General features: G+C 61.1%; 3 protein-coding genes across 4 annotated transcripts in view; 2 read left to right on the plus strand and 1 right to left on the minus strand.

Moving 5' to 3' along the window:
• SLC38A10 (solute carrier family 38 member 10) overlaps nucleotides 1–17,459 on the plus strand; it is a 35,672-nt gene extending 18,213 nt beyond the window's left edge. Inside the window, exons 11-16 of the mRNA XM_086473448.1 lie at nucleotides 4,634–4,787; nucleotides 11,207–11,377; nucleotides 11,637–12,116; nucleotides 12,695–12,802; nucleotides 15,748–15,927; nucleotides 16,257–17,459. Coding sequence (XP_086329574.1) covers nucleotides 4,634–4,787; nucleotides 11,207–11,377; nucleotides 11,637–12,116; nucleotides 12,695–12,802; nucleotides 15,748–15,927; nucleotides 16,257–17,431 — 2,268 coding nt within the window. The 3' untranslated portion in view covers nucleotides 17,432–17,459. The remainder of the gene's footprint in view (nucleotides 1–4,633; nucleotides 4,788–11,206; nucleotides 11,378–11,636; nucleotides 12,117–12,694; nucleotides 12,803–15,747; nucleotides 15,928–16,256) is intronic.
• Nucleotides 17,460–20,188: 2,729 nt separating this feature from the next.
• Nucleotides 20,189–20,626, minus strand: NDUFAF8 (NADH:ubiquinone oxidoreductase complex assembly factor 8). The gene is made up of 3 exons (XM_086473803.1): nucleotides 20,546–20,626; nucleotides 20,322–20,432; nucleotides 20,189–20,209 (listed from the first exon to the last, which is right to left on the minus strand). The coding sequence occupies exons 1-3, from the start codon at nucleotides 20,624–20,626 to the stop codon at nucleotides 20,189–20,191; spliced, it is 213 nt and encodes a 70-aa protein (XP_086329929.1).
• A 426-nt stretch (nucleotides 20,627–21,052) lies between these two features.
• TEPSIN (TEPSIN adaptor related protein complex 4 accessory protein) lies at nucleotides 21,053–27,346 on the plus strand. 2 transcript variants are annotated; one of them, XM_086473498.1, is made up of 13 exons: nucleotides 21,053–21,187; nucleotides 21,350–21,422; nucleotides 21,663–21,754; nucleotides 23,181–23,274; nucleotides 23,454–23,521; nucleotides 23,676–23,751; nucleotides 24,119–24,190; nucleotides 24,679–24,885; nucleotides 25,008–25,182; nucleotides 25,493–25,609; nucleotides 25,808–25,886; nucleotides 25,985–26,119; nucleotides 26,407–27,346. In XM_086473498.1, the coding sequence occupies exons 1-13, from the start codon at nucleotides 21,146–21,148 to the stop codon at nucleotides 26,896–26,898; spliced, it is 1,722 nt and encodes a 573-aa protein (XP_086329624.1). In that variant the 5' UTR covers nucleotides 21,053–21,145; the 3' UTR covers nucleotides 26,899–27,346. The 2 variants fall into 2 exon arrangements, with proteins under 2 accessions (XP_086329624.1, XP_086329623.1); XM_086473497.1 differs by having other exon boundaries at nucleotides 25,496–25,609.
• The last annotated feature ends 315 nt before the right edge of the window (nucleotides 27,347–27,661 follow it).

Raw genomic sequence — 27,661 nt, forward strand, 5'->3', positions numbered from 1 at the left:
CAAAGGAATAAGGGCTTATCTAAAGCATCAGCCCCCAGGTTACCCTGGTGTTTCAAGGGGCTGGTCCCAAGCTGTCCAGCCTTCTGAGTGATCCATCGCCTGTCAGGTTTGCATACTTGCTTTGACCGATGCTCTGAAGTGCTGTGGCGAGGGCACACCTGCCCTCAGAACCGCGCTGGGCTGCACAGCACCCCCCCGCCTCCGCTCTGGAGCTGAATTCTAGGCCCACCCTCTCCTCGTTCCTCCAGGTCTTCTGCAAAGACTCATTTATTCTTTCCCCGAAGCTCTGTCTTTGGTCTCCTCCTTCATTCCTGCTTTTCTTTGATCAGGCGCTCCACTCCATCAAAATATGCCTCGGTGAGAAGTGGCAGTCAAGGGGGAGACGGAGCCAGCCCTGGGCATAGCTGTCCCTCCCTGCTTTTCCCTGTCTGCACAACGCACGTGTGTTCTCTCTCCCTCCATCACCTTTAGCTTGCTTCCAAAGCAGCAGACCTTCTCAGTGCCAGCTCTTAACGCTTGCCTGAATTATCTCGACTGTCCTGGTTCTGCTGCTGAGAACTGGCTGCTTTTATTGGGCCCCCTCTGGCATCCCACAAAGTCCCATCTCGGGCAGCTTACGGGGCTGGTGAGATAGGAAATTCAGATTTACAGAGCTGGGAAGGTGGTGCAAGCTACAAAACAGGGAAGCTGCACTAAAAGTAGTGAAGAGGGTTCTGGGGGGAGGGATAGGGGCAGTCCCAGATGTTTGCTGGCCAGCGAAGAGCACCGCTGGCTTTTGCCAGTGAGCTGTTCGTTATCGCTGGGGCTTGGGGGTGGCTTGGCTGAGAGGCTCGCTGTGTTGGGAAGATGATCGGGTAACAGAGCAGTTAAAAAAGCTTGAAGTGAGGCATGTGGTGCTGGGAATGAGCTGGGGAGAGCGTCCCCTTTGTTGTGGTGAAGCATCACGCGTGTTCCCATCGAGGTGCGGGTTCGCGTTCTGCTGCCCTCCGGGAGCCTCGGGGCGGGGAGCAGAGCGAGGTTTGGCAGAGTGCTGCTGAAGGTCGCGTTAAGGTCTGTAAACAGAGTGTTTAACTTCTAACAGGAAGGTGTTGGCTTCCCAGTGTTGACACAAGCCTGTCCGAGAGGCCCCTCCTAGGGAGGCCGGAGTTGCTGTTGTCCCAGTTGGGGAAGAGGAGCTGCGGAGAGGCCGCTCGAGGTCAGGGAATGACCCCCCTGGCCTCGCTCCTGTGCGGATGGAAAAGAGATTCCCCTCTGCCCTGCCCTGGTGGCGCGGCGCTCAGCGCACCTTCGCCGCGGGCGCCCTCGGAAGGCAGCGCCTCTGTCGCAGCGCAGCGGAGGAACCCGGCGGTGACCGGGCTCTGCATTCCTTCACCGTGACTCTGTCCCCCCCCCGAACGCTCCGTGTCCAAAACAGCGCAGTTTGGAGGATGTCGTCACTCCACACAAATGCAATTGTTTTTTTTTTTTTTGCTTCCCGCTGATGGCTCAGGCGTGGTTAGAGGAGCTGGTCTGAGCTCATGACCCTTCTGTACAAAGTTCGAGTTATCTTCTGGGAGGAAGGACAGCCAAGGGAAAGCGACCAGCAGAGGAAACGGGCGCGTAAACTTCCTCTCCTGAATTCCCGTCCATGCTCGGAGCACTCCTCTCGGGAGACAGGCCTTCGCCTCGCTGACCCGCCTGTTGGAGGAGGCGGCAGCCAGGGGGGTTTGCACGTCCTCTGGCCGTGCCCGCGTCGAGAGGTGCTTCTGGAGAGGGGGCTCTGCTCTCGGCGGGTTTGCTGTTCAGAGGTGGGGGGAGATCCTCCCTGGGGGACCGGACACTGGCTTGAACTGCTCGGCAGTGTTGTCCCTCCCCTTGCTGCAGGTTCTCAGCTCTTCAGCTGGACGCTTGGAGGGTCAGTGGCTACTCTTGCCTGTGTGGGGTTCCTTGAGCCACCAGCTCCTTGCACCCCACGTTCCTCTTCCTTCCATTGCCAGGTTAGCCTCGGTGGTCCCTTGAGTACAAACCGCCTGGTTTTCCATGTCATTCGTCTCTCCGTGGAATTAAGCCAAATTGGGGACCTCTTTATTCTGGCCTTCAGTTGCTGACAGGGTGGGTGAGGAGGCGTGCGAGGGGCGGCTGCTGGTTCCCGGGCAGCCCAGCCTGTGGACTGTTCATGGACTGCCATGTGTGCCCGTACCCGCCGCTCTGGGAAGCTCACAGATGAACTCCAAATGTTAAACAATCAAAGGGGTTTGCAGCTAAGGCATTCGAGCCCGCGGTTCCCCACTAAGATAAGAAACAACAAAACCCCTTTTAAAACATTTTAATGTTTTCAGCCGTTTCCTACAGCTCCCTTCTCTCCCACGTTGCTCCTAGTTCCTGTGGCACCAGAATAGATCCTCTTTATGGAAACGTTCTTCCTCTCCGCTGTTGTTTCTGGAAGACGCCAGAAGAGCCTTCCAGTCGCACAACGGGGCTGTGGATTGTGTGAGGGGAGGAAGTGGACGAGCTCCAAGCCGAGGGCAGCGGTGGCAGGGACCTGCTGACTCCGCTTTTGGCCCGAGCCGGGTGGCAGGATATCTGCTCTTTGTGCACCCACGCGGCAAGGCAGGGAGCAGCTTTTACTGCTGTTTCCTTTGCAACCTCTCGAAGGTCTGGCCTCTGCTCCCTAGCCATGCTGCTCGCCCCTTGTCCAGAGCTGCTTCACGTCCCTTTTCCTTCTGAAGGCGTCTGTCTGTCTGCAGGGCCGTGCTGAGGACGGGGGCTCCTGGGCCCGAGGCTCTGACCCCGCTGGCCCGTGTTTCTGGGCGATCTCCCTCAGCCCAGGGAAGGAGAGGGAGGCGTTAGCCTGCTCCTCTCTCCCCTGGGGCTGCCGGTGTTTTGACTTCTCCTTTCAATTTCGCTTCTCCCTTTTATTTTCAGTTTTCTCCCTCTGGCAGCTTCCAGTTGGAGCGCTGCTCCCCTGCGGCCGTTCCTGGTTTTCCCCACACTGAGTTACATCCTTTTGTTGTGCTTTTTGTGAATCGTGATGCAAGCGCTGCAGGGTCGGGGTTTTGGGGGGGAGAGGATGAGCCCTGCGGGGTGTGGGCCTGTCGTGAGCTGCTGTCACAGCCCAAGCCAGCACCACCAGTAACTCTGGGTGTTGCACCGCTCTGCAAAGGGGCCGGGCAGCTTGTGTGGTTCCTGCTGGACTGGGCAGCCACAAGGTCGAGTCCCAAAGCAGCGTTTTGCCTTTGCAGATCGAGACTTTTCTACGGTCGCCTCGTGCAGCGTGCATAGCGAGTCGTTCTTGTGAGACATGTGGTGGAAGAGGTGGTGTTCTCTCCCCAGCAGCCTGCAGTCAGCACACACGCAGCAGGGGTGGGAGAGAGGGGGGAATGGCTGCATCATAAATACCAATTTGCTGCAAACTTTCGGCTTCCCAGCATTGCAGAAGCGCGCTCTGTTTCGCCTGCGGTGGTTCCTGTTGCTTCCGTGGTCTGCTGTGAAAAGGGGTTTCTGGGGAGACCCGAGTTTCTGGCAGAGGGTGCCGCTTCTCTGCTGGCTTCCTCGGCACAAACTCTTGCTGACTTTCTCCTACCAGTCATTCCCAGTGGCACGTTGATGTGCAAACCAGGTTCCATGAGAAGCCCTTACTGTGACGATTGCAATGATTAACTAGGTAAAAATAATGTATTAGAGTTTAATTAAATCTCCCCAGTCCGCGTTGTCGGCCAGCAGTCCATCGGCTCGGCGCTCTGAACTGGTGCCGCTCTCGTTTGGAGGAGCGGGCAGGCATTTGGCAGTGCTGGCACCGACCGTGGCAGATGTTCCTCTGCCCCCGTTGCTGCTGTGCATCGTCTTGCTTGTCCCTCTCTCGTTACCCCGTGAATTGCTCACGCTCCGAGATACTTTTTTATTTTGTGCAGAGAGTTTTTTGTTCGTTCTTTTGGCTTATGTGGAATTAGATCCTCTTAGATCAGTTTACTGTTAGATAATAAGGTGTAGAAATGTTCTTTCTGGCGGTGGTCACTCTCCTTTTTGAGCTAAGCCATTTGCAGAGCCCTTCCCTCCCCGGGATCCAGATTCTCTCTTTCTGTTTTTTATTCTATTTGGTCCCAGCTTTCTGGAAACCAGTGAGTTACTTCTTATCGGCTTCTGGAGCACTGGCCACCAGGACTTGTGTGTGGGCATCTTATTCTTCAAAACTAAGAGTTTTTAAACAGCTCCCTAGAAACCTTTCCAGGCTGTAAACAGGTCGGGCACCTCTGTTCTCAGCCAGACCTGATTTCATGGTGTTCTAATGTGGCTGCTGGAAATACCAGGGAATGAGTCTTTGCAGCTGGACAGTGTCTGCCCCATGCATTTTTCCACCCTTACATCCTGTCCACTTGCTCTCGAGCCCTTCTGACACGGGAGTCGCCTTTTCAACAGCTTCCAGCATCTGAAACTTTCACTGGTATGTCTCTACGTCCAAATACAAACCTCAGCCAAAAGCTACTGTTTTTTGTTTCTCGCCTCTTAAATTTCTCTCCTCTTCTCTCCCTCTTATTGACATGTGTGATTGCACTGAGCTTTGAATTGTTTGGAGACACTGTTTGCATGAAGAATGCTCTACAGAGCGGTCCCGTTTGTTTTGCTGCGCTAACCGAAGCTCTGGCCCGTTGTGCAGATTATACTGTGGATTGGCCTGGGAATACTGGTTATCAGCACATACACCACCTTGTCTGCAACGGAGGACGCCCCTGCGAAGGCAGAAGTGGTGGGCTTGGAGCACCTGGACGGAGAGGAGAACAGAATTGCCCAGGATTCAGTCAAAATCCCAGGTATGTGTCTGCTTGAGTTGTGCTTCCCAGCCCTGCTCCCAGCTCCACCTCTTACAAAACAAAACACCCCTTTTTTTTTAAAGTGTGGTGGAAGCAGGGTCATTTCCAGGCAGCTCTGTGCATCTTCACAGCATCCTGGGGGCTTTTCCCGAGAAAGGCGGCGGTTCTGCCTTCTGGAAAAGCCCGGTGCGAGCGCTGGCGGTACCTCGTGGGAGAGCCCTTCTTTGGGGAAGGGAAAGGAAAGGTGGGGTGTGGGGGCTGGGGTCCCCCGCAAGGACGGGTCTCCCCGCTCGGGCTGATGAACGCAGCTCTGTGAGCACAGCCCAGCGCTGGCTCCGCGCTGGCCACCTGTCCGAGGGGGGCGAGTGGCCCAACAGGGCCGCTTTCACCAGCTCTGCCAGCGCATTGTCCCCCGTTCCAAGAACAAGCCATTCATGGCTCTCAAAGGTATGTAAATTTATGGGCACTGACTTTTTTTTTTTTTCCTTGTGAGGATATAAATTTGGATTCGGTTTTAGCTCTGACAAAGCCTGTGATTATGCCTCAGCTTTGTTTACTGGTTCCCGTTATTTATTATTTGTTTACTGTGGCCGTTGATGGAATTACGGCCGGTTCCTCCCTTCCCCAGCTGCGGGCTTGCCTTGCAAGGCCATCGCTAGCAGGTGTCGCTTGACCCTGCGCTGCCCCTCATCTGTGGCTGTGTCCTGTTTCTTTATTTTATTTTTGCTTGGTTCTGCTCTGGCTTTTTTTTCTTTTTTCTTTTTCTTTTTCTTTTTTTTCTTTTTTTTTTTTGTTCTTTGGGGGCCTTGAAATCTCCTCGCAGAGATTGAGAACGGAAGGGAGAAAGGGGCTGTCCCTTCTGGAGATTATCCTCCCTCCCGGTTGTTGGCTGAGTTCCTGCCAAGCAGCTTTGAGTGTCTCCGAGACACCGGTGCTGCTGCCGATAACATTCACTCCGGGGTTGCTCCGTCCCTGGCAGCGGTGGGGTTTGATGCGTTCGTGCTCCTGCTTTACCCAAGGCGCAGACGCCTTCTCAGGCACTAGGATGCCCTGAACTCGGAGCAAAAGATGCTCTCGATCCCTCAATCGAGCACACTCAGCAGGGCTGGGGGGAGGGATGCAATTGAATTCTTCCGTCTTGGTTAATTTTGGAGCAGTAATGGCCAAAGAACAGCTGCTCGTTTCAGGAGTCGGCGCTAATGACACGTGTTCTTGTGACTGGGAAAATAAAAAAGAAAAAAGTCCCATAAAAGATGGTGTCCGCTGGAGTCTGCAAAATCTCTCCTCCGCTTCTCCGCGTGAACTGGGGTGGCAGAGCAGGACGCCTGCGTCTAACCGGCGGTCGCCCTGCCGTACCCACCGCCTGTGCCCGCAGCTCGTCAGCGTTCGCCCTCGTGGTGCAGTACTTGCTGCTGGGTTAAATCATCCTGCCTGGGAGGAGGGCGGTTTGAGTGCTCCCGGTTCCTAAACGTCCCAGGGAGGAGCCGTGCAGCTCCCAACGCGCTTTCCCAGGGAAAGCTCGGCCGCCCTTCGGGTCCAGCGCGGTCCCTTTCATAGCAGGGGCAGCCGCTGGCGCTGCCCCGGGGAGCGGAGCCTGGCCTGGGGGGGCTCCATCCCCTGGGAGGAGGGAAGCGGGATGGTGCTGGAGTGGATGGGGAGAGGAAGGGGGCCAAGGAGCTCGCAGGATGTGGGGCTGCCCCGGGAGAGCCGCTGCTGCGAACCGCCCGGTGCCTTGGATCCGTGCCTCCCTGTGCCTCTGCAGGATGTCGGCTTGACTAGCAATGAGCGGCGTTAAATGGTGCCCCTTCTTCCCACCCCCGCGGCTCCCCCCTCGTCCTCACCCGCCTTGTTTTGCAGAGGCAGGAGCCTGCAGCCTGGAAAACACTGCAGCAGCTGCATCCTCTCATGGAAGGGGGCGTGCAGGATGCGGGCTGCCCCCCGTCACCTGGGTGCCCTCCTGGGCTCACATCTGGTTCGTCTTCCTCGCCCGGGGCTGCAGCAGGAACACACGGCTTCTCCCCGGGCACCGGCAGTGGGTGCTCGGCCCCTTCCCCGGGCGCAGGGAGCCTCCATGCCCCTTCCCCGCGCCCCGGCCGGGAGCTGCCTGGTTGAGGCAAAGCCGGGGGCTGCGCGGGGCCTTTTCCCAGTCCTGCCTTCCCCATCTGACTTTTGCCTGTCAGCGTGTGAGAGGAGTTTTATTGGCCTCTTTGATGTTGTGGAGACCAGAACTGTACAGACTTTCATTAAAACCCTGCCCTGTGGGCCCTGGGATTATGAATATTAGAACATTGCCCTTTTATGTGAACACGTATTGACCAGCGAACTCTGAATAGTGTTTTTACTAACGACACCCAAGTGCCCATTACAGCCCCTGCCTGTATTGCTTGAGGTTTACTGTCAGCAGCTCTTCGGGAAAGGTATAAAACCCCTTTCAGAACCGTTCTGCCGCTCCATGCAGCGTGTGCGCGTATGTTAAAAGGTTGCTAAGCTGCCTGTGAAAGCTCATGGAGGCAATTATCCATTTAAAAAAAAAAAAAAAAAAAGCTAATTAGGCAATTTCTCTCTGTATTTGAAAGCACCCTAGAGGGTCTCATGGGGTGGATTAAGATTTTGTAATATTTTTCAGCTCCTTACTTGATCGTTGCTGCTTCATTTTCTTTCTCTGGCGTTGTGCAATATCGGGTAACAAAGACCTGATTCACGCTCCTTATGCAAGAGTGCCCTTTCCCCGGCGCTCCGCGGAGCCCACGCGCTGGGAGCCCTTCTCCCTCCGTCCCACGTGTCCTCCTGGCTGCGGTGGTCTGTGTGACACGGACTCGGGCGAAACTTGGCTCTGCGTTGGGCTTCGCTGCCGGCATGCGGCAGGGCACGACGCCGGGGGGCTCCTCGCTCCCTGCGCTGCCTCTGCGTGTTTGCCCCCCCCCCCCCCCCCCCCCCCCAAAAAAAAAGAGAGCTGCCTGGCCGCGGGCTGCGGCCCCGCCGGAGTGATTAGCCGGAGCAGCCCCAAACATGTGTGAAACGTGGATTATGCCCAGCTCCTGATAGCGGCAGGAACAGCTTGACGCTGCTGCGGCTCTCCCCGGTGCTTTGTGCGAGCGAGCTTTTAATAGCGCCTGTGACACAGAAAAGGAACTATCAGCCTCTTGTAATTTGGGTTCGTTTTTACTGCTGGTGCGTCAGGAGACAACTGTGAACTAATTTCAGTGATGCCATTCGATAACCTTGTGAAATCTGTAACCGTTTCACGAGGGGGGGGGGGGGCGGGCGGGCTCCTGGAGGCGCAGCTGGGGAGGAGGAGGAGGAGGGTGGGGGGCTGTGCGAGGCTCCCCTGGGGAGGGCTTGTCCCTACCCTGCTCGGGGCTGCGGGGCTGCTCGGCGCGTTTGAGGGCAGGGGTTTGTCCCCGTCCCTCTGCCCCGATTCGTGGTGCTCTCTTTCTTTTCTCAGCACGACCTCGCGGGTCTCGCTCCGTTGCGCCGAAGCGATTTAAGCGAGGCTGGAGCGGGGCTGGCGCGAGCAGCCCCTGAGCCCCGCGTCCCTCGTCAGCCCTCGGCCGATGCTCTGGGCGTCGCTCCGCTGTGCGGAGAGGGTCGGTGTGTCCCTGAGCTCCCCGCGCTGCCCCTGGGGCTCCCCCGGTCCCTTTGCCGGCTTAGGGGGAGTGCAGCGGGGCCCGTCTCGCCGCCTCTGCTGAGAGCCGGGCGTGTGGCCGCGGCTTTTGGCCGCGGTCGCTGCTGCGGTGGAGGAGAGCGATAGGAAATCGGTGTGAGGAGGGAGTGAATGCCTTTCTGGGACCGCTGCTACTATCCAAACCCAGGGGTGGGGGAATTGGGGTGGCGGGGGGAAAGCTTTTAGGTTGCTTATCATGCAATTTTATTGCAGCCTCGAGAGGCTGTTGGCAAACCACAACACCCAGCGCACGCACAAATCAGTTGCAGAAAGCCCCGGCTTCCCTCGGCCGCCCCGCGGAGCGTCGTGAGCCGGGGCGGCTCGGCGGGACCCGCCGGCTGCTGGGGCTGCGCTGAGGCAAAGCGAACCCTCCCGGCGCTGCCTCACGCCCAGGTCCTCTTGTTGGGAGCCAAAAAGCTTTTACAGCCTCTCAGCCCTTGCCTGTAAAGTCCGACGCTGCTCATAAAACATTAAGAGGCGCAGCGTTACTGTAACGCTCTCCAAAGGGACCTGGAGGGCGACGAGACAGTTTGAGCGATTATTACACGTCCTGAGCAAAATTGTTCTCTGCAAACCGCGTAGAGCCCCTTATAGATTTCCATGCAGCGCGAGAGGTCGTTAATTCACGCCCTGATGATGAACTTAATTTTGTTTCCCGCTGAGCAAATGACGGCTTAGAGGCAACTTTGTCTTATTATGGCGTGGAGACTTGTATTTTTGTTTGTGTTTTGTTTGTGTTTTGGTCTTTTCTTGCATTGTTCGCAGAATGGGGAACATGCCTCTGCCTCTTGATTTACGACGGATGCTTCTCCCAGCGGCGGGGCCTCCCCCAGCCCCTCTGTCCTGGACCCACGGGGGGTTTCACCTGCTGCAGGGTCAGACCCTGCCGTGCACCGGGGGCTGGTTCTGGGTTTAACTCCTCCGTTTCCCCCTTGCTTGGAGAGCTTCCCCCCCACCGCCTTCCTTTTTATTCCCCCTCTCCAGCACCATCTCGCCGCACGGCTGCCTCGGGTCCTCGGTCCCTTCTGCCGTGGGAGCGGCTCTGCCCGCGCTGCGGTCCTCGGGATCCTCGGGGTTCAGATGCGCCGCCGTCTTCTCCGTGCAGAGCCATCTCCCGGCTTCATGAACCAATTAACGACAAACTTTCCTCCAATAGAGTAAATAATTTTTTTGCTGCGAGGCCAGAATTGAGCTGGGAACATCCGCAAGCCGTGCCGAGCGCTCCCCTCCCCGGCCTCAGCCTCCTGCTTCCCAGGGCCCCCGTCCAGGGCTGGGCACTGGTTCCTGCAGCCCATTTTTTTTTCTTTTTTTCTTTTTTTTTTTTTTTTTCCTGAAAGGAGGAGTGTCCTGCCCTGACTTGCTGAACCCTGGGAAGTCCCTCAATGGAGAGAGGGACCCTTGGGTACTAGACTCGAATTTCTCAGAAAATCCAAGTCCTTTTCCCCTCCCACCGTCGTTCCCCAACCGAAGGAACGCTGAAACCCAGCCAGCCCCAGCGCACGTCCCTTCAGCTGGGCGCGGAGCTGCGGGCCAGAGAGGCCAGGTTTCTGGAGAGGCGCTGGGTCCTTCTGGCACGGATCCCTCTGGGCCAGGATTTTGTACTTATTTTGTTGTTTTGTTGGGTTGTTCCGTTTTTTTTTAATTTATTTTCCCCCCAACTTGGGTAAGGCCCACGCAGCTGAAGTTGTGGCAATGTCTTCTTTCCCATGAGTTCATCTTGTAATAAATCGCACCAGCCCTGCGGAGGGGGAGGAGAAAATTGAAAGATGTTTATAGAATTAATTCCCCAAAGGAAATCACATGGGGGAGGGAAAATGCAGGGAAGAGTTGGGAATTTTTTTTTTTTTTTTTTTTGGTCACAGAAGATAGTTGGGCTTTTTTTTTCTCCTTTTTGAGAGTTTGTTGGATGGAAAAAAAAATCTGCAGAACAACTTTAGTGCTGGGAAACAATTAGATTTCCTCCTCCGCTGCTCCTCTAAGGAAGAGTTCACTCCCCTGTTCGCACTGTGTGGGTCGTCTTCTGCCATCCTGGGGTCGGGAGGGACTGGTCCCATCCTGTGGGATGTGCCACGAATTCCACGTGGTTACTCCAGTGCTAAACTCAGTAACTGGTGTGACTGGGATGTGTCTCCCAGAAATATCCCTTTGTGGGAGAGATGGGGAGAGTCCCTTGTCTCCCTCGGGCGTTTCCCCTAATGCCGTGTTTCACCGTGCTCCTCAAAACCCTGTGCCTTCTGCGGGGTCACGCAGCAGCTCTCCTCCCTCCCTCCCATCCTCCTTGTGGCGCTCGAAGGGCTGGGGAAGTGCTCATGCACAAAAAGGAGAAAAAAATAAAATAAGAGGTTTTGAGCCGCTTTGCAGCACGCAGCCAGCGCCGGGGGGCTGCAGCCGGACCCCACTTGGGTTTCTCCTGGTTCTCGGGGGAGGAGGGGGGTGTCCGGTGCGGGGGAGCCGGGAGGATGCTACCATCTGGCGGCGTGGGCTCGCAGCGGCAGCCGGCTCCATCCCGGCCCTGCTGCGCTGCCTGGCCTGGGCTTCCCTGCCGGCAGCTCCAGAAAAAGCCACGGTCGGGAAAACAAACAGGCGACCCCAGAACAAAAGCCCGAAGGTCTCTGTACTGAGGCTGGAGGGAAAAGAGCTGCTCGGCTCGCAAAGGGGGGGTTGCAGGAGACAAAGCGATCGCCCTGATCCTGCCGGGGGGGCTGAGGGCGCAGCCGTGCGTCACCCCGTGCCAGTAACTGTCCTGCCTTTGCAGAGCAGAACCCGGCGGCAGAGGAGGCGGAGGATGACCGTGATAAACCGAAGCTGGTGGATGAGAAGGAGGAGATGGAGCAGCCACAAATCAAGGTGCCCATGGAGGTGCCCAAGAGAGAGGAGGAGAGAGGAAAGACAGAGGAGAAAGTGCAGCTTGACCGTCCCGATCAAGGTACCGAGGAGCTCGGGGGGGAAGGGTGCCAGCTTCGGAGCTGGGAGGTGTACATTGCAGGGCTGTTTTGGGTGAAGATCCTGCTCTCTGCTCTTGGGCTAAAGGCGGCTTAGGGTTGGATGCTCTCGTTGGGAATGCAGCCTCCTGAGGAGGAAGGAAAGGCAGGGCTGGAAAAGGCCAGCTGGGAGCTAGGTGTGCTGTGCCTGTTGCTTTCTCCCACCACTCTCGAGCCCCCTAACCTGCCTGTCGTCCGCCCTAGGGATTGCCCTGCCCGTGGGGGAAGCGCATCGCCACGAGCCGCCCGTCCCGCACGACGAAGTGGTCGTGGACATGGGGCGGGAGCGGGAAGAGTCCGAGGAGAACAAGCCCGTGCCCGGAGGAGCCGACGACCGTCTGCTCAAGCCGGCGCTGGAGGAGCCGGCGGCGCTGAGCCCCCAGAAAGAGGCGCTTGGCCCGCAACAAGGGAAGGAAGCGATTGCCGAGACCCAACTGCGGGGAGGGACTGACGAGCCCGTGAAGAATCCGAAGAATGTCCCGGAGGTGATGGGGCAGCAGGATGGCAGGCTGCCATCCCGAGAGCTGGAGCCAGACGAACGAGCGCTGGAAGCCAGGGCGCAAGCTGCCGGGCCGGATGGTGAGAAGAAAGCTGAGGCTGCAGGTGACAGGGAGAAATCAAAGCTCCAGCTCCCCAGGAAAGCAGAGGAGGCCGCGAAGCCCGTGGAGAAGGCAGGCGACCCTGGTAAGCTCCCTCCACGGCGTCTTGTCTGAACAAACCCTCCTCTTGGCGGGTAATCCCCCCTGGAGACCGGGCAGTTTGGTTATTCCTACCTACATGCCAGTGTTTCCTTTTGATTTCGTGAGATTAGCGTGCGAGTGTGCGCAGCCCCTTCAGCAGCTGCTGGGGAAAAGGAGGAATCTGGTGGCTTTGACAGCTACTATAATACCTGTCAAACAGTTGTTCGCTAGCCGACTAAATGTCAGGTGCCGTGCTGTTCCTGCGCGTCTCCGAACTCACGGGGGACACGGAGCCGGAAGATCTTGACAGGTAACACATTGCTAAGTGCCCGTCTAAAAGCTAGTTAGAACCGTGCTTGCATTTTAATTGGCTGAGGTCGTTAGCGCTGGCTCGCTGCCACCAGTCTATAAGATTGTTAAATATTTTTTTTTATTACTTCCCTCGCAGTCATTGGGTTGAACATAAACTGTGCCGGCTTAGGCAGGGAGGGACGACGCGGCACGGAGTCGTTTCGGGGAACATCTGCTGCTGGAGGAGCATCTTCATTGACTGCGACGGTCTGTCGCTCTGCTTGTCCGCAGGTGAGAAGCAGGAGCTGCCCCTCGCGGACCGAGCGGATCAGCCGGAGCCGAGGGAGGCCCGAAACCCCGAGGAGAAGCAGCAGGAGAACGCGGAGAGCAAGGGTGAGCGTGCGGCGCCGGGTGCGCGAGGAGGGGAAGGCGCTGGGCTCCCCCCCGCCCCCCGCCGGAGCTGGGGCTGGGATTTCTCTCGGCAGGAGGACGGTGCCAGCCAGCGCTGTTGTTGGCTCTCGCCAGCGCATAGCTGCAGGCTGGAGTCACCTCCGCCGCGGCCGCAGCGGCGAGTGCCTGGCTCCGGCGGGCTCACGCCTGCGGCGCGGGCTGGCTGTTCCGCTCGAGGACCCGGGTCACGCCGGCACCGGGGTCCGGCTGCTCGCCGGCGAGAGCGAGACCGCGGTGGAACTGTTCGGCTGGTGCGACCTGGCGTGGTGTGGGAGGCGGGTGGGCATCGCCCTGCAGCCGCGGGGCGTGGGGCAGACACGGGCTGTAGCACACGGGGGACCGGGGCGCGGCGCGGTGCGGGGGGGCGGTGGCAAAGCCCCCGCTGCTCGGTGCCGGTGCGTGTGGTGAGCCCTTCCTCAGGCTGAGCCTTCGACCTCCGCCTTGCGAGAGGGGTTGGAGCCCCAGCTCGGTCTCGCAGCCTGTGCGTGGGGGGTCCCACGGCTCTTCACCTCCGCTCTGCTCCGGGGGCCATGGGTGTTGGGTCTGATGAGCAGTGGCAGCAGGCAGGCTCTGCTCCCGGGGAGCATCTCGCCCTCCTCTTCGTTTGGGGGTTATGTCTTGGTTTTCTAATTATTTTTTTCCCATTCTGTATTGCAATGGGAGTTTAAAAACTGAGTGTCAAAAGCTGGCGGTGGGTAGGGACTAGGAGGAGTCTTTGCACTTCAGGGACGAAGGGACCTGAGTTTCCGTGGGGTTTTCCACCTCGGTCGGAGCGGCACTTGCTGGGGATGCTCGCCCACGAGGGTGTCACCAAAAGGTGCCCTGGGCTTGCGCTGCTCTGAGCTGAGCTCCGTACCCAGAGGCTGGGAGAGGGCGGGAAGGGCGAAAAGGCCTCGGGGGAGCGAGGCGGAGGGTGCGCAGCTCTCTGCTGCCTCGCCGGGACTGTTGCTGAGTGCTCCGCTGCCCTCGGCCACGTGAACTCGGGTACTTTTGTTTTATGATTGTTTGAGATGGTTTTGATGAAGAGCGCTTGTTAAAATCCAGCCAAAGCACCAGCCGAGGCCTGCTTTCCCCACCATCAAAGGAGGAGGTGGGAGATAGCATCGCCTTTTGTTTGTGTGGAAGAGGTGCGCTGCCCGAATGCGGGAGTTGCACGTGTTTGCGGAGCTCTGGGCGAGAAACCCTTTGATTTGGCTTTAAACCTTCGCCTGCTGCGTGTTCAACCCAAACATTCCCATGCCGAGCTGGGGCCTGGCAGGCTTGGAGAGGAGATAGTAGAAATGACTTCTGTTTTCATTGTTTATTCTGAGCAAAGTGCGAAAAATAAACAGATCTCGAGAAGTCAATTGCTCTCTTGAAACGACCGCGTTCCCCCTCGCAGCCCAGCTCTCTGTAAACCAAGTGGGAGGGGAATTCCGGGGGCCCTCAGCTCCTAGTGCCATAATGTGAGCTGGAAATATTCCTCTGTAATCACCTCGTGGGTGATTAGCGGGACGGGGGGGAGGCAGTGCGTGCTGGAGAAGGATTAACCTGGGCAGCATCCCTTTTGAATTTAAATGGCGGTTTACGGGCTGTTAATTCTGACATTGTTTCCTGTGGGGTGCAATAGCCTAGAAACACCTCGAGTTTTGGAGAAAAGCCGCTGGCTGGTGCGGGAGGCGAGCAACATGCGGGTTCATAGCCCCCAGATCCGAGACGGGCGGAGCGAAGGCAGCAGTGCTTCCCTGAAGACCCGGGGACACGCGGTTTGCGCGGGACGCGTCGCTCGCAGCCGGTGAATTGACGGGAGCCGCTGCTGCTCGGCCCGAAACAGCACCGAAACGTCCGTCCGGTGGGGCAGGGGTTTCCTCCCCTTCCGTGGCGCGGGGAGCTCGGGTTTGTGGCGACGGCGGCTCGATGGGAGGTTGGGGCTGCCTTGCTGCGCCGCTGCGGCTTCGACCTGCCCGAGCGCCGGCACTGCTGCCTGCGAGAGCACTCGGCCGTTCAACCGCCCGGCGCCGCTCGGGATCCCGGCCCTTGTGCTGCGCTCGAAGCCAAAATCTTCGGCGGGTGTTTTCGAGCCATGGGCCAGGGCAGACCTTCGCTTGGCTAAGCCAGGAGAAGAGGCAACGGCGGCCTCTCATCGCTCTGGCTGTAGTGCAGGGCTTGCCCCCTGAAAAGGCCCAGCTCAGCGTCTGTGCTTCACGTGTTGGGTCAGTGTCTCCGCGTAGGTTTATTCCCTCTGAGGGTGCTGAGCCTTGGCTGACTTCTTCCAGTCCCTCCTAAGCTGACATGTTCGCTGTTTGCGGCCTTTCCAGGCTCGGTTTAGCTGGAGTCTTTGCAGTGCATCTGAAGAGATGATGTGCTGGAGAAGCCTGGCTGATCTCGAGAGCGGAGCTGGGGCTTCCCCAGGCACCGCAGGTGGCTTTCGAAGCAGCTCCTCTCCCTTTGAGAGCCCCTCAGCTCTCAGCCGACTTCTACCGGGCTTGTCCCCTTCCAGCTCCTGTGCCCAGCAGCCGCCTCGTCCTTCCCTGCGACCCCCGCAGACCTGCTCCCCTGCACCTCCCCTTCAGGGAAGGAGAGCCTGGGTTTGATCCCTCCACCCAAACCTTGGGAGGGCAACGTCCCGTGTTAGCACACGAGCTAGTGAGCAGCCAGTCGGGGCTTCTGGCTGCTGGCCTCGGTGGAGGGACGCCGGAGCGGTGCAGCCGATGTGCCATCAGTGCCAGCGGGAGAGCCGGGCCGCGTCCTTCCCTCCCTCCTGGCGAACGGGCGGTGTTTGCAGCGTAGGGACCCTCCCGTCGAGGAAAGCCCCTGCAGCCCCTCCGGTGCTGAGAGATGATTAGGGAGGGGTTTGGGTCAGAGATTTCTTTGTATTTTCTTTCTCTTTTTTTCTTTTTTTCCCCCTTTTCTAGAAGCGGGGCAGGCGAACCTGCTCGATCACGCCGTGCTGCTGCAGGTCATCAAAGAACAGCAGGTACAGCAGAAGCAGCTCCTCGACCAGCAGGCAAAGCTGCTGGCTGTCATCGAAGAGCAGCACAAGGAGATCCACCAGCAAAGGCAGGAGGAGGGGGGAGAGGAGAAGCCAAAGCAAGGTAAGGACGTGGCCCAAGAGCGTGACCCCTCCGCGGGCCGGTCGCTGCTCAAGGCAGCTTCAAAATGGGACTGGGAGGGATCCGAATCCCTTCGGCCCGTGGCAGAGTTCACTCTGCAAAGGCCATTCCTGACGCTGGCCTCCGAGGTGGGGATCCCCGGCGCCTGCACGCGGGAGTAACACTGTTCCCCACCCTCTCCGTGTTCTCCTGCGTGGCCGGTGACGCTGCGATCTCGCCTCCTGTCCCCTCTTGCGCGGAACGTGGTGGCGGGAGAAGGGAATCTCTCCCTGGGGAGAAAAAGCTTTTACATGGCGGTTTTTGTTCCACAGCAGAAACGCAGCAGGAGCCCGCTGTGCCTCCCCCCAAGGGCAAGGAGGACGAGGGCCTCGGAGCTAAGCAAGAAGCTGCTGCAAAGCCGCTCGGCCAAGAGCCACTGGAGCTCCCTGCGCAGGGCCCGGGCAGGCAGCCCGCCGACCCCGCCGAGCCGCGCAGGGGGGCTGCGGGAAAGCTGGAAGAGGTTGGGCACAGGCGTGAGATTCCTGGGGTTCCTCCCAGGGAGCGGAAGGTGCTGCCCCAGGAGAAGGACAGAGTTGTTAAAAATCCTGCGGAGAACCGGGATCCCCTTCACGGGGATGCCCAGCGCGTCCCAGCAGCCAGAAACCACCTGGAAAAGAAGCCCTTGGCGGAGGATTTAGGAGGAGACCGTGAAGCCAAAGCTGGAAGAGACGTCCACGAGAAGAAGAATTCCCTGAAAGCCGTGGAAGTAGCTACAGCTCCCATCCAAAGAGAACAGCTGGGGGCTGCCAAAGTTCAGGGAGTAGCAGGAAAGAATCTGGAAAGAGACTCAGGAATAGACCTTAAAGCCAAAGCGCTGAGTCAGGTGGAGCCCAAAGACCTGGCAGTCGCGCTGGACGCCTCCAGTAAGAGGAACGTGGCAGAGAGCGAGCAGCACCTACGGGAGCGACAGAGAGGCGCAGACGCCGAGGGAGCCGAGGGCGCCGGCGGGCAGCAGCGGGCCTCGCCGAGGGAGCTGGCGGGCAGAGGGGAGGTGAAGGAAGAAGCTCCTCGGGAGAACGCGGCCCTGGACCTGCAGGGAGGTCTGCGAGGCAAGCAGGGCCCCGGGGGTGGAGGCGTCTCCAACGATGCCGAGAAGAACCCAGGCCCTGAGAACGCTCCTGCCCAAAAGCCTGAGAAAGGAGCGGGGGACCAGGGGGACCAGGAGCTGGACCGCGACGTCAAACCGAACCGTGACCTAAAACTGCAGGCGGACCTGGACCTGCGCCGGAGGAGACGGGACCTGCTGCCTCCCGAGGAGGAGGAGGAGGAGGAGGCGGCCGCCCAGGGGGCGGGGGTCTTCATTGGCCTGAACCCCCTTCCAGATGTGAAAGTCAACGACCTCCGGAGCGCTCTAGAGACGCGGCTGAACCGGGTGGCGGAGGGGGCTCCGCAGGTGGTCCACAGCCGGCAGATCAAGCAGATGACGCAGGCGGACGGGAGCGTGTGAGCGGGGTGGTCGTGCTCGGTGGGTGGCTGCGGGCCTTGGCCCCGGGCGCGGGGCCGAGGAGCTCCGCAGGGAAGGTTCGAGTTCCCCAGCTGGATTTTTGGCCGCTCCTCGCTCGGGCCGGGGGCGGGGGGGGGTGGGCGAAGGCAGCAGCGCTTGGACCCACGGGATCTCCTCGGAGCTGGGAGCAGCACCCGGGGGACCGGGGGCCTCTCCCTGCGGGGGGCCGAGGAGATGGCAACCGTGAAAGAAAAGCTCCCACTGTCCTCTGGCTTTCAGGGGTTGCCATCTACCTCGGTTCCTCGCCAGGCTGGCTTTCCAGGGCCTTTTTCAACAGCTCGTTCATATCGAATCGCCGTCTCCATCTGGCTCTCGACTCCCCTTTCAGAACCGGGGTGGGCGTCCGCCAGGTTCCCCTGCCTGCCTGGAAAAGCTTCCCTGGCACCTGCCTTGGCTTCGGGGGCAGAGGGCTGGGGCTGCGGGAGGAGGGGAACCGGGGGTCGCCCATCTTGGGGCAGGCTTTATTGCGGGGAATCATCAAATCCTGAGTTAAGGACCGGCTTAGCCAGTCGCTTTGGTGTTTCTCTCGGAACGGGAGCCGTCAGTCTTGCATGTTTAGGAGATAGTTGTGGTTTAGGAACCTAGTTTAGTAGAAACGCTGCCTTAAACGGGCACAACTGCCGCTGTTGTGCTGCCTCTACTCCCAGGGATTTCGGTTGGTTGGCCACACACTAGCAATAACACGGAGCTTTGCTCTCGCCACCCTCCCCGGCTGCTCGACTCCCCGCTTTCAGGCTTGACTCCTCCTGCCCAAAGTGCATTATGAAGCTGCAGACTGCCCCCGCCCCCTTCCCAAACCAGCTTCATTTTTCTGCGAGAGATGACTAATTTGGGAACAAAAGACGTGGCTTAAAAGGGCGGGCTCGGGGGCCTGGCTCCAGTGTACCTACCTCTTCTCTGTAACGCGGTGGAGCGTGTTTGGTGTGTGTGTCCCTCCCAGCCCTGCTCCGCGCCCGTTCTGCATCCATAGATGTCAGTCCTCTGCCCCTGGAAATGGTTTTATGAGCGAGGAAGGGAGTTGCTTCTCTGAGAGCCCTGCTTCGTTTCAGGCTCCCAGACAGTGATTCATCCCTTTGGGGTTTTATTTTGTGTTTCATTTCGTTTTGACCTCCTGACTCGCGAATGTAAGGAATCAAATCCCAAAGCTCTCACTTAGAACGGCTGAAATTTCCCAGCCTGGAGCCTACAGACCTCATCACTGTGGTGGTTTTTATCTCTGTATCTCGAAGTGTCTTTGGTAAACCAGCCTCGAGTTCCTGTCCGACAGGACCTCACAGAGCCGGGGACGGGTCGTGATCGGACGCGCGCGCCCGTCACCCCGGCTCTGGTCGCTCGGGAGCTCTGCTGCCGCCTGCCTGGGCCGCCTGCCTGTCGCTCGGAGGACGTTGTCTTAATTTCTCATTCAAATGACCCAGAGCCGCGGGGCAACCCGCTGCTTCAGGAGGATCCCCCGCCGCTGCTGTCACAGCCTTAACCCTCAGGGCTCCTTCTGTGGGACGAGCGAGCTTCTCCATTCCGCTGTCTTCAAGCACAAGCCACGGGGCCGGGAGGCCCGGAGCCGCTCTGCAGCCGCCGGCGTGTCCGCTGGGGTCGGGGCTTCATCCCCTGTGGCACCAACCGGCCTTTGTAAGGGAGCAGGAGCTGCAGCAGGAGCTGAATCCGCCCCTTCTCGCCCTTCGCTGCCTGCCAGGGGTCAGACCCGCCGGGGTTCGTTGGCTTTGTCTGCACGAACGCAAAGGACCAAAGATGCTCCTGAGGTTCCTCAGCAGCCGGGAACTGGTGCGGCCTGTGGGGAACTGGGCTGGAGCTGTGTTGCCTCTGCTTGCCCCAGGGCCTGCTCGTCCTGCGGGGGGCGGGGGAGAGCAGAGGGGAGGCTGAGATGATCAATAAAATAAGCTGAAGCATTTTGATCTGAATTCTCCTTTTTTTTTTTTTTTAATAGTAAATTAAAGATCTGTAAGGTTTACTCAGCCACTGGCTGTGGCTCCCCGGGCAGGCAGCGGCGTCTGCTTTGCTCTGTACCCGCAGGGAGTGATGTTGCTGAAGGGAAAAAAGAGGCTTTTTTGCATTCTTTGAGATTTGCTCCTCCCTGCTGCTGGGCAAGAGGAGGGGGAGCTGCGATCCTGCCGCTCCCCTCGCACTCAGGGCCTGGCTTGGGGAAGAAAAACGTTTTAATTCCACGTTCAGGGCATGCTGGAGCAGGAAGGTGCCGGCAGGGGTGCGGGCTGCCTTCCCGCAGCGCCCGGCTCTTCCCCGGGACTGGTGTCTCATCTCGTCTCTGCCAGAGCCCACACCTCGGGCTGCGGTTCCTGCTGCTTTTGCAGGAAATTTTGCTGTTGAGCAAAGCCGGAGCTGGCTCTGCCCCTGGGGCCGCAGGCGGAGAGAGGAGGAGGAGGAAAAGCGGCTCCGGGAGGTGCCGGGGGCAGCAGGGCTGCTCTTCCCGGGCCGGGGAGCGGGTGGGATTCGGTCTCTGCTCTGCGACGACCCTGCCCCACTTGTCCCCACGGCTGCTCTGCCCTCCTCGGGCTGCGACCACGGGCCCCAGCTGCCGCAGCGAGGAACGGGGGGGGTCTGCCCCCCCCCCCCCGTTTATTCCGTAATTTAAGGACAAACCGGGTCAGCTTTGAGAGTGGTTTATTTTTTTCCGAAGTGTCTCCAGGCCGGTGTGCGGGGTGAGGGGCACCGGGGCCGGCACCGCCGTCACTTGGGCGTCGCTTTCGCCTGCAAAGAGTCGCGGTTCAGGCCGGGATCGGGCCCCGGCGGCCGCCCCAGACCGAGGGCGCTCCCTCCACCCCCCCCACCCGGGACCGGGACCGGCACCACCGGGACCTACCGCCCGGGCGAAGCAGTCCTGCAGCGCCCGGAACTCCTCCAGGCAGGCGTCCCGCCGCACCTCCGCCGTCCCGGCCGCCGCCGCGGCCACGCACCGGCCGTAGGCAGCCGCCTGCGGGGGAACGACAGGGAACCGGAGCGGGGCGCCGGGCTCGCCGGGACCCGCCACCCCCCCTCCAGCCCCGGTCACAGGAGGGGACCCCCCCGCCCGCCCCGCGGCCCCACCTGCTCCCCGCAGCCCGCCAGCAGCGCGGGGAAGCGCCGCAGCCGCGCCCGCGCCCGCAGCCAGACGCCCCGGCCCGACATCGCCGCCGCCTTCACGGCCTGGGCGCCGCCATGGTGGTACAAGCGCGATTGGCCGCCCGCCCCGCTCATCAAAACCTCGCGCGCTCTCTCACTGGGCGTCGCTGGACGCCCGCCCCCTCGAGGTCGGCGATAGGTGAAATGGAACGCCTATCAAAGCGTGAAGCTCTCTGATTGGGTGGTGGCGGAAGGCCGTCCCCTCGGCCTTCTTGGGTTGGCCGGATCGCCCTGCCGAAACCGTGGATGAGTCACCCACGGCACCCACGGCCCGATCCCCTTCTGATTGGTCGCTCGCCATCGACAGCTCTGATTGGCGGGGTTGACGGTTGTTTACTTCCTGTTTCCCGCCCTGTTGCCGCCGGCGTCAATCTTGGGCGCCACTTCCGCCCGTAGCTCCGCCCTTCCTCTCCGATGACTGGCCGAGCGGCAGCGCCTCGCACTTTTCATTGGTGCGCAGCGTCTTCCGGGGAGCGGAGCCGCGAGGTCGCTTTCGGACCGGGCAGAGCCGGTGCTGGGAGTGTCATGGCGGCGCCGCTGAGAGACCGGTTGAGTTTCCTGAGCCGGGTACGGGCCGGGGTGGGGGTGGGGGTGGGGGTGAGGGTGGACGTGACGCTACTCTGCCACCCGTAATGTCATCGCTGGGCCCGCACCGGGGTCTAGCCCCACCCGGGCCTGGGCCCGACCCCAGCCCCAGCCCCTCTCACGCCGTCCCTCCTCCTCCTCTAGCTGCCGGTGCTGCTGCGGGGCACGGCGGACGACGACGTCCCCTGCCCCGGCTACCTGTTCGAGGAGATCGCCAGTATCCTTCCGCGGGGCTCGGGGGGCGGCCCGGGGCTACTGCGGGGCCCCGGGCTGGGGGCGGGCGGCCTGCGGGGCTGGGCGGGGGCGGCCGCGGGCCCCGGGCCCCGGGCCCCGGAGGCGGCTGGGGCTGGAAGGGCGAGAGGTGCTGGCAACTGGGCGGGGCGGGGGGGGGAGGGTGGTGTCTGGTGCTGCCCCCCGCCCCAGCTGGGGGGAGCAGGATCCCTAACCCCCGGCCCAGAGATCTCCCACGAGTCGCCCGGCAGCAGCCGGTGCCTGCTGGAGTATCTCCTCAACCGGCTGCAGAGCGGCTCCTGCCGCGTCAAGCTGAAGGTAGGTGTGTTACCGAGGCCGAGAAAACTCAACAACAACTCGGTGTTATCCAGCAGGGGTTCGTTATCGCGGCGCCGGGCAGCACGGGGGGCGGCTCCTTCAGTCCACAAGCGTTCGGGTTCTTGCCTTGTATTTACAGCTTTCATGTTTATTCATTACATTTCTAAGAAAAGGTTGGGTTATTCTAATTATTTCCAGGAGTTCATTAACATAAGTTCCTACCATAGTCCCTCCTCAGTCCACCCAAGTTACGCCCCCGTCGGGGGTCCTTGGTGGTCGTTGGGGATGAAGGTCCGAGTCTTCCTCAGGGTTGAACGTTTGAACTTGTCCTGTGGCTCATGCCCTGAACCATCCTGGGGCTTTTCCGGTTCACTGAACCAGCTCTTGCTCGCTGCCCTCCCTGTCTCTCCTGCTTCGTCCTTTGTGTTCCTTGAGCCCCACAGTCCGATTGGAGGATTCCACCGGGTGTCCTTCGCTTGGCGGATTCTGCTTCATTCTTATCGTTAAAGCGTTAGTTAGTCAGCAATGGATCTGTGCGTGAGGGTTGCTACAAATCAGCCTTCCTCCCTATCTCTAGAGGCTGGTCAGCAGTTCTTTTCTAAAGGCTAGTTTTCTAAAAGCTAGTTAGCCATTCTTTATTACATTATCATCAGGCCTGAATTTTGAATAGGTAATTGCTTTTCATTGATAATTAATTGCTTTTAATGAACAACTAACGTGTTGTATTAATTTCCTGATTCAATCCATTTACATGATGGTAAGAAATACCCAGAACCTCACTGATGCTCAGAGACAGCAGCTGCCTTACAAAAATGGCCAAAGCCAGAGCTGCTGCGGGGTGTGAAATTGTACAGAACAGAACAGGGAGGCAGGTACAGGGAGTGAAATTGTACATTCTCAGCTAATTCTCTTATGGGATGAAACCACAGAAACAAAGGAATGTTGCTGTGAAGACTCACGTCCTCCCCATCCTGATTTGTAGATCAGAGATTTTGATCCGTAAAATAACCAGTGATTATGTTAGTATAGGAGTGTTAATGAAGTTAGTTAATAGGGTGGACCAATCATTGTAAATGTCAACGTTAATAGCGGGCATAACATGCACGCTTGTGTTAAAATATGTTAAACATCATGACTTGCAGAAAAAGTATATAAAAATGCTGAATTTTTGATGTAAGTTTGAGGCACGTCGGGAGGAGCCCTCCCCCGTGCTCCCCAGCGCTGCCATACAGAAGTGCCGGCATCTCTGCCGCGGAGTAGATCAGTTTGTTGTGATTCTGACCCTCTGTCAGCAGTCTGTGGGGCGGTGAGCCGGGGGGGTGTCTGCTGCGGGGCTCCCCGAGCCGCAGAGCAGCCCCGAGGCCGGGGGGGGGCTGGTGGGGCCGCCGTGATTTGGGGCTTCTCATGCCGAGCGCCGTGCCCGCAGGTGCTGAAGATCCTGCTGCACACGTGCGCCCAGGGCTCCCCCCAGTTCGTCCAGCAGCTGCAGAGGAACGCCTGCTTCGTCCGGGAGGCAGCAGGTAACGGGGTGAGGAGGGGGGGACCCAGAGCGGGGGAGCGGGGGGCGGCCCTGCGTGGTGCTGAGGAACTCAGCCTGGGTGTGGGGGAGAGCCCAGGGCAGCTCCAGACGTCCTGCCCCATCCTGCCTCCTGCCTGGGTGCTGAGCATCCCCCAGCCCTCCTGACCTGGTGCTTTGCAGCGTTCACCGGGCCCCCAGACCCCCTCCACGGCAACAGCTTGAACCAGAAGGTCCAGGCGGCCGCGCAGGTGGGTGCTGCCCCCCTTCCCCGCCGTGCTGGGGGGATGCCTCGGGCCCTGCTGGGAGCAGTGGGGCAGCTCTGCCCCCCAGACCCCCTCCTCAGGGCCTGGCCGTGGTGCCCGGCGCTCCCCAGCTCTCTGCCCCACCCGTCTCTCCCGGCAGGACTTGGCCAGCGTTCTCTTTTCGGATGCGCCCCCCCAGCCTGCCACGCTTCCTGCCCGCCCCCTGCCTCCCGCGGGTAAGCCTGGGCCCCCCACAGCCCTGTCGCCCCCCGTGGGCCGTGCTGGGACAGTCCCTTCGGCTGGGAGGGTCTGCTGGCCGGGGGGGGGTTGTTGGGGGTGGGGGCAGGGTGCCTCCGGCCCTGGTGGTGGGTACCTGGGTGCTTCCCCTGCCCCACTGCAGCCCCAGCACTGCTGGCTGGGCATGTCCCGCAGCTCTGGCAGAGGGAAAAGCATCCTGGGGGAGCGGGGTGGGGTCGCTGCCCTGGTCCCAGCTCCTCCCGGCTGCCCCAGGTGCTCCCCTGCGCTTGCAAGGGGGAGGAACAGCGGTGGAGGGTGACCCCGAACCCCTGCGCTCCCTCTGAATGCGCCTCGTGCCTCCCCCAGGCATGGGCTCCAGCCCCAGCCCCTGCAGCTCCTTGCAAGGGTTCGGCTTCAGCAGCGAGAAAAGCGGCTCCGGTGAGTCCTTGGCTGCCCCCTCACCCCGTGTGGGTCCCCCTGCCCGTGTGCCCCATCCCTGGGGGTCCTGCCTGGGGGTTAGACCAGGCTCCCAGCGGTGGGAGACACCCAGCCTGGTTGCTGGCTCTCTTGGTGGGTGTCCCCGGGGGGCTCAGAGCTGCACCCTTGGCTTTGCGCCGCTCTCCCAGCGCTGTCCAACGGGTGCTGGGGCTGGCGGCGCCGCCGTGGGGCTGGGTCCTTCCCTGCTGGGAGGGATGACAAGGCCTGGGAGGCTGGTTTGTGCCCCGTAGCCTGTCCCGGTAGCTCCCAGGTTTTCCTCGCCCTCCTTGTCCAGCCAGAAGGTCCCGGCTGTGCCTGGAACCCGGCTGCCAGGGCCGCTCCTCTACCAGCAGGTCCCCACCGTGACACCCACCCCGTGGGGACGGTGGGTGCCTGGGGGCTGGGCTGGGCTCCCTGGGAAGCTCCTGACGCCCTGGCTTTCGCTCCAGCTTCGACGGGGGAAGCCCTGCTCAGCACCATCCAGCGAGCTGCCGAAGCGGTGGCCCACGCGGTGCTCCCCTCCCCGGAGGGGTCCCGGCCTCGCCGCAGGGAGCTCCACGAAGACGCCTACCAGCCCGTGAGAGCCCCCTCCCCTGCCAGGAGCCCCACCGGGGCCGTGAAGCCACCAGCAGCCACCACAGCACACAGCACCCGAGGTAGGTGTCGTCCCCCCCGCCACCGCTGCGCTGGGGCTGCTGGGAGGGCCTGGCGGGGGTCCCTGTGAGGTACCGGGGCTGGTTTGGAGGGGGTCAGTCCCTCACTGCTGCTGTCCCCGCAGTGAGCCACCGGCCGGGGCTGGCTGGGGGCGGCTGGGAGGAGGCGGACAGTGGTCACAGCTCGCAGGACTCCTCGCAGGGGAACGGCGAGTTGAGCCGCGCCTCGGACTCCTGCAGCAAATCGGGCAGCGACAGCCACTCCGGGGCCAGCCGGGAGCTGACCCACGGGGCTGAGAGGTGAGGACGGGGCCATGGGGAGCTCCCCTTCCCCCCGGGACCTTCGGAGATGCTTCCCTCATCTCCAGGAACGAGGCCTTTGTTTTTCCACACCGTTAATTTGAGTTCCCCTGGTGCTGCTGGGCTGGATTCCTCCTGATGTGGTTGTCCTCCCAGCCCGTGGGTGGGCAGAGCTGCTGGGGCAGAGGGAAGTGGGGCAGGGAGGTGATTTGGGAGGGACTCCCTGCCCGCTGGGTGGTGGTGGGGTCCGTACTGGGAGCCCAGGAGGGAGCAGGGCTGGCCCCCGTCCCCACCGAGGCATCTCCCCGAGCAGGGTGGACGCTGACAGCCTGGGCGACTGCGTGCGGGAGGTGAACCTGGTATCGACGCTGACCCGTGGCGCCAGGGTCTTCCTCACCAGGGAGGAAGCACAGCACTTCGTCAAGGAGTAAGTACCCGAGGCTGGGTGGGGGAACCCTGCGGGGGCTTCAAGGGGCAGCCTGAGCCCTTCTCACCCCCCCCTGGCTGCCTCAGCCTGGATCTCCAGGGCCAAAACACTGCCGGGCAGGAGGGCTGTGCCTGCTCCCGGGGGCCAAGGGGGTGCTGGGTGCCGCCAACGCAGCCGTAACCCCTTCCCCATGGCCAGGTGTGGGCTGCTGAACTGCGAGGTGGTGCTGGAGCTGCTCAGCCGGGCGCTGGAGGACCCCAGCGACGGCGTCCGCATGGTGAGCGCGGCGGCAGGGGCAGAAGCGCGGCGGTGGTGGGGTGTTTCGGGGTCCATCTGTCCCACCCGCCCGGCTCAGCCGCCCTCTCCGCCCCGCAGAGGTCCATGTGCGCCATCTCCTCCCTCATGTGCTCCGACCTGCTCTCCTTGGACCACATCTTTGCTGTCACCCGGCAGCCCCTGCAGCAGCTCAGCCAAGGCAGCCCCGGCCCCGTCGCCAACCGAGCAACCAAGGTGTGACTCCTGGGGTGGCCCTGTGCTCTCCGCCCCGGGGCCGGGGGCTCCCGGGGACTGTCCTGCCCATCCTCGGGGACACCCAGCTCTTGGGAATGGGTCCGTGCGTGTCGCAGAGGGGTGGGAAGTGTCCGCCTCTTCCCGCAGATGCTCCCTGCCCAGGAGACAAGGCTGAGCCCTGGGAGGGGACACCGGGGCCGACCCCCAGCACCGGGAAAAGGTGCTGGAGCCAGGCCCCCTTCCCGATGCTGCTCTCCCTCCAGCCTGTTCCGCTCTTCCCCTCCCAGATCCTGCGGCAGTTTGAGGCGCTCTGCAGAGGCCACCCCTCCCCGAAGAACTCCCACCCGGGCTCAGACCCCTCCGCCCTCGCTGTGGGCTCAGCCCTGTGCCCTGGGGACCTGCTGACGGACATCCCACCCCCGGCAGGGGAGAGCATCCTCACCCCACTGAGCGCAGCCCCACTCCCCATGGCTGCGCCGCCCAGCAGGGAGGAGCGAGGGGTGGAAGCGGAGATCCCCGGGACCCCCGGTGCGGCCGTGCCAGCCTCACCCGGTGAGCGGGAGGTGGCCTGCAGGTTGGCGGGGGACACAGCGGCCGCTCCTGCGCCCTCCCGCAGCCTGTCCCTCTTCGCTGGCATGGAGCTGGTGGCCCGTCCCGGCGCGGTGCTCTGCCCAGACTCTCCGCTGGCGGAGCCACGGACACTGTCCCGACCCCAGGACAGACAGACGGACGCAGAAGGCAGTCGGCAGCCATCGGCCTTTGCCTTTCTCAACATGTAGCGCCCGGGGGAGGGGGCTGCGGGGGCTTTGCCCTCCCTCCCTGTGGTGTCTGCTGCACTACCTGCTGCTCCCGCACCGGGCTCAGTGGGGATGGGGGTCCTGCTGCCCCCCACTGCCCCTATCTTCCCCTGCAGCACCCTGGGCAAAAGTAAACGAGCCGCCCTACGCACCCCATCCCACAGGGGTGAGGGAAGGGGGGGCTGCCAAGGGGACACAGGGTGTGGAATGGCCACGGGGGCCAGAGCTTTGGTAAGGTGATAATGTCCCTCTCGTTGGTTTTTTTTGTTTGTTTCTTTGGTTGTTTTTTTCCAAAAGTCCCCAGTTTCCGCGGGCCGGCGGAGGGGCACAGCCGTGAGCACCCCTCGCTCGGCTGGGCTGTGAGGGGGGAGCCTCGGGGGTGGAGATCTGCCAGGGCCCAGCACGGCCATGGGGTGCTCGTGGGGGACCCACTGCCTCCGGGCTCGGCACACCCCCCCCCCCACACCCCCACCCTGTGGGGCTGGGGTGTGGGAGAAGGCGCTGTCCCAGTGGGGCTGGGACCCACCAATAAACCCCACGCTTGGGTCTGGGAACTTGTGACTTCTTGTGCCTGTGCTGAAGCCTGTCGTCCAGTTTCCCCCCCTTTCCCCACAGCTTTCCCCCCCTTTCCCCACAGCTTCCCCTGCTCCTCTGGGGCAAGCCCCGCCCCTCTCCCCACAGGCCCCGCCCCTCGTCCCGCCTCTCACCACCTCCCAATGAATCACTGCTCTCTAGGCCCAGTCCT

Source organism: Leptosomus discolor, chromosome 15 (genome assembly GCF_034619465.1).
Source record: "Leptosomus discolor isolate bLepDis1 chromosome 15, bLepDis1.hap2, whole genome shotgun sequence".
Classification (NCBI taxonomy): Eukaryota; Metazoa; Chordata; class Aves; order Leptosomiformes; family Leptosomidae; genus Leptosomus; species Leptosomus discolor.

Coding starts and splice junctions, on each gene's coding strand:
- NDUFAF8 (XM_086473803.1), bottom strand. CDS start 20,626: ATGTCGGGCCGGGGCGTCTGGCTGCGGGCGCGGGCGCGGCTGCGGCGC. Junction 20,433..20,545: donor TGGCGGGCTGCGGGGAGCAG/GTGGGGCCGCGG, acceptor GTTCCCCCGCAG/GCGGCTGCCTACGGCCGGTG. Junction 20,210..20,321: donor AGGACTGCTTCGCCCGGGCG/GTAGGTCCCGGT, acceptor GACTCTTTGCAG/GCGAAAGCGACGCCCAAGTG.
- TEPSIN (XM_086473498.1), top strand. CDS start 21,146: ATGGCGGCGCCGCTGAGAGACCGGTTGAGTTTCCTGAGCCGG. Junction 24,886..25,007: donor CACAGCACACAGCACCCGAG/GTAGGTGTCGTC, acceptor CTGTCCCCGCAG/TGAGCCACCGGCCGGGGCTG. Junction 25,610..25,807: donor GCACAGCACTTCGTCAAGGA/GTAAGTACCCGA, acceptor CCCCATGGCCAG/GTGTGGGCTGCTGAACTGCG.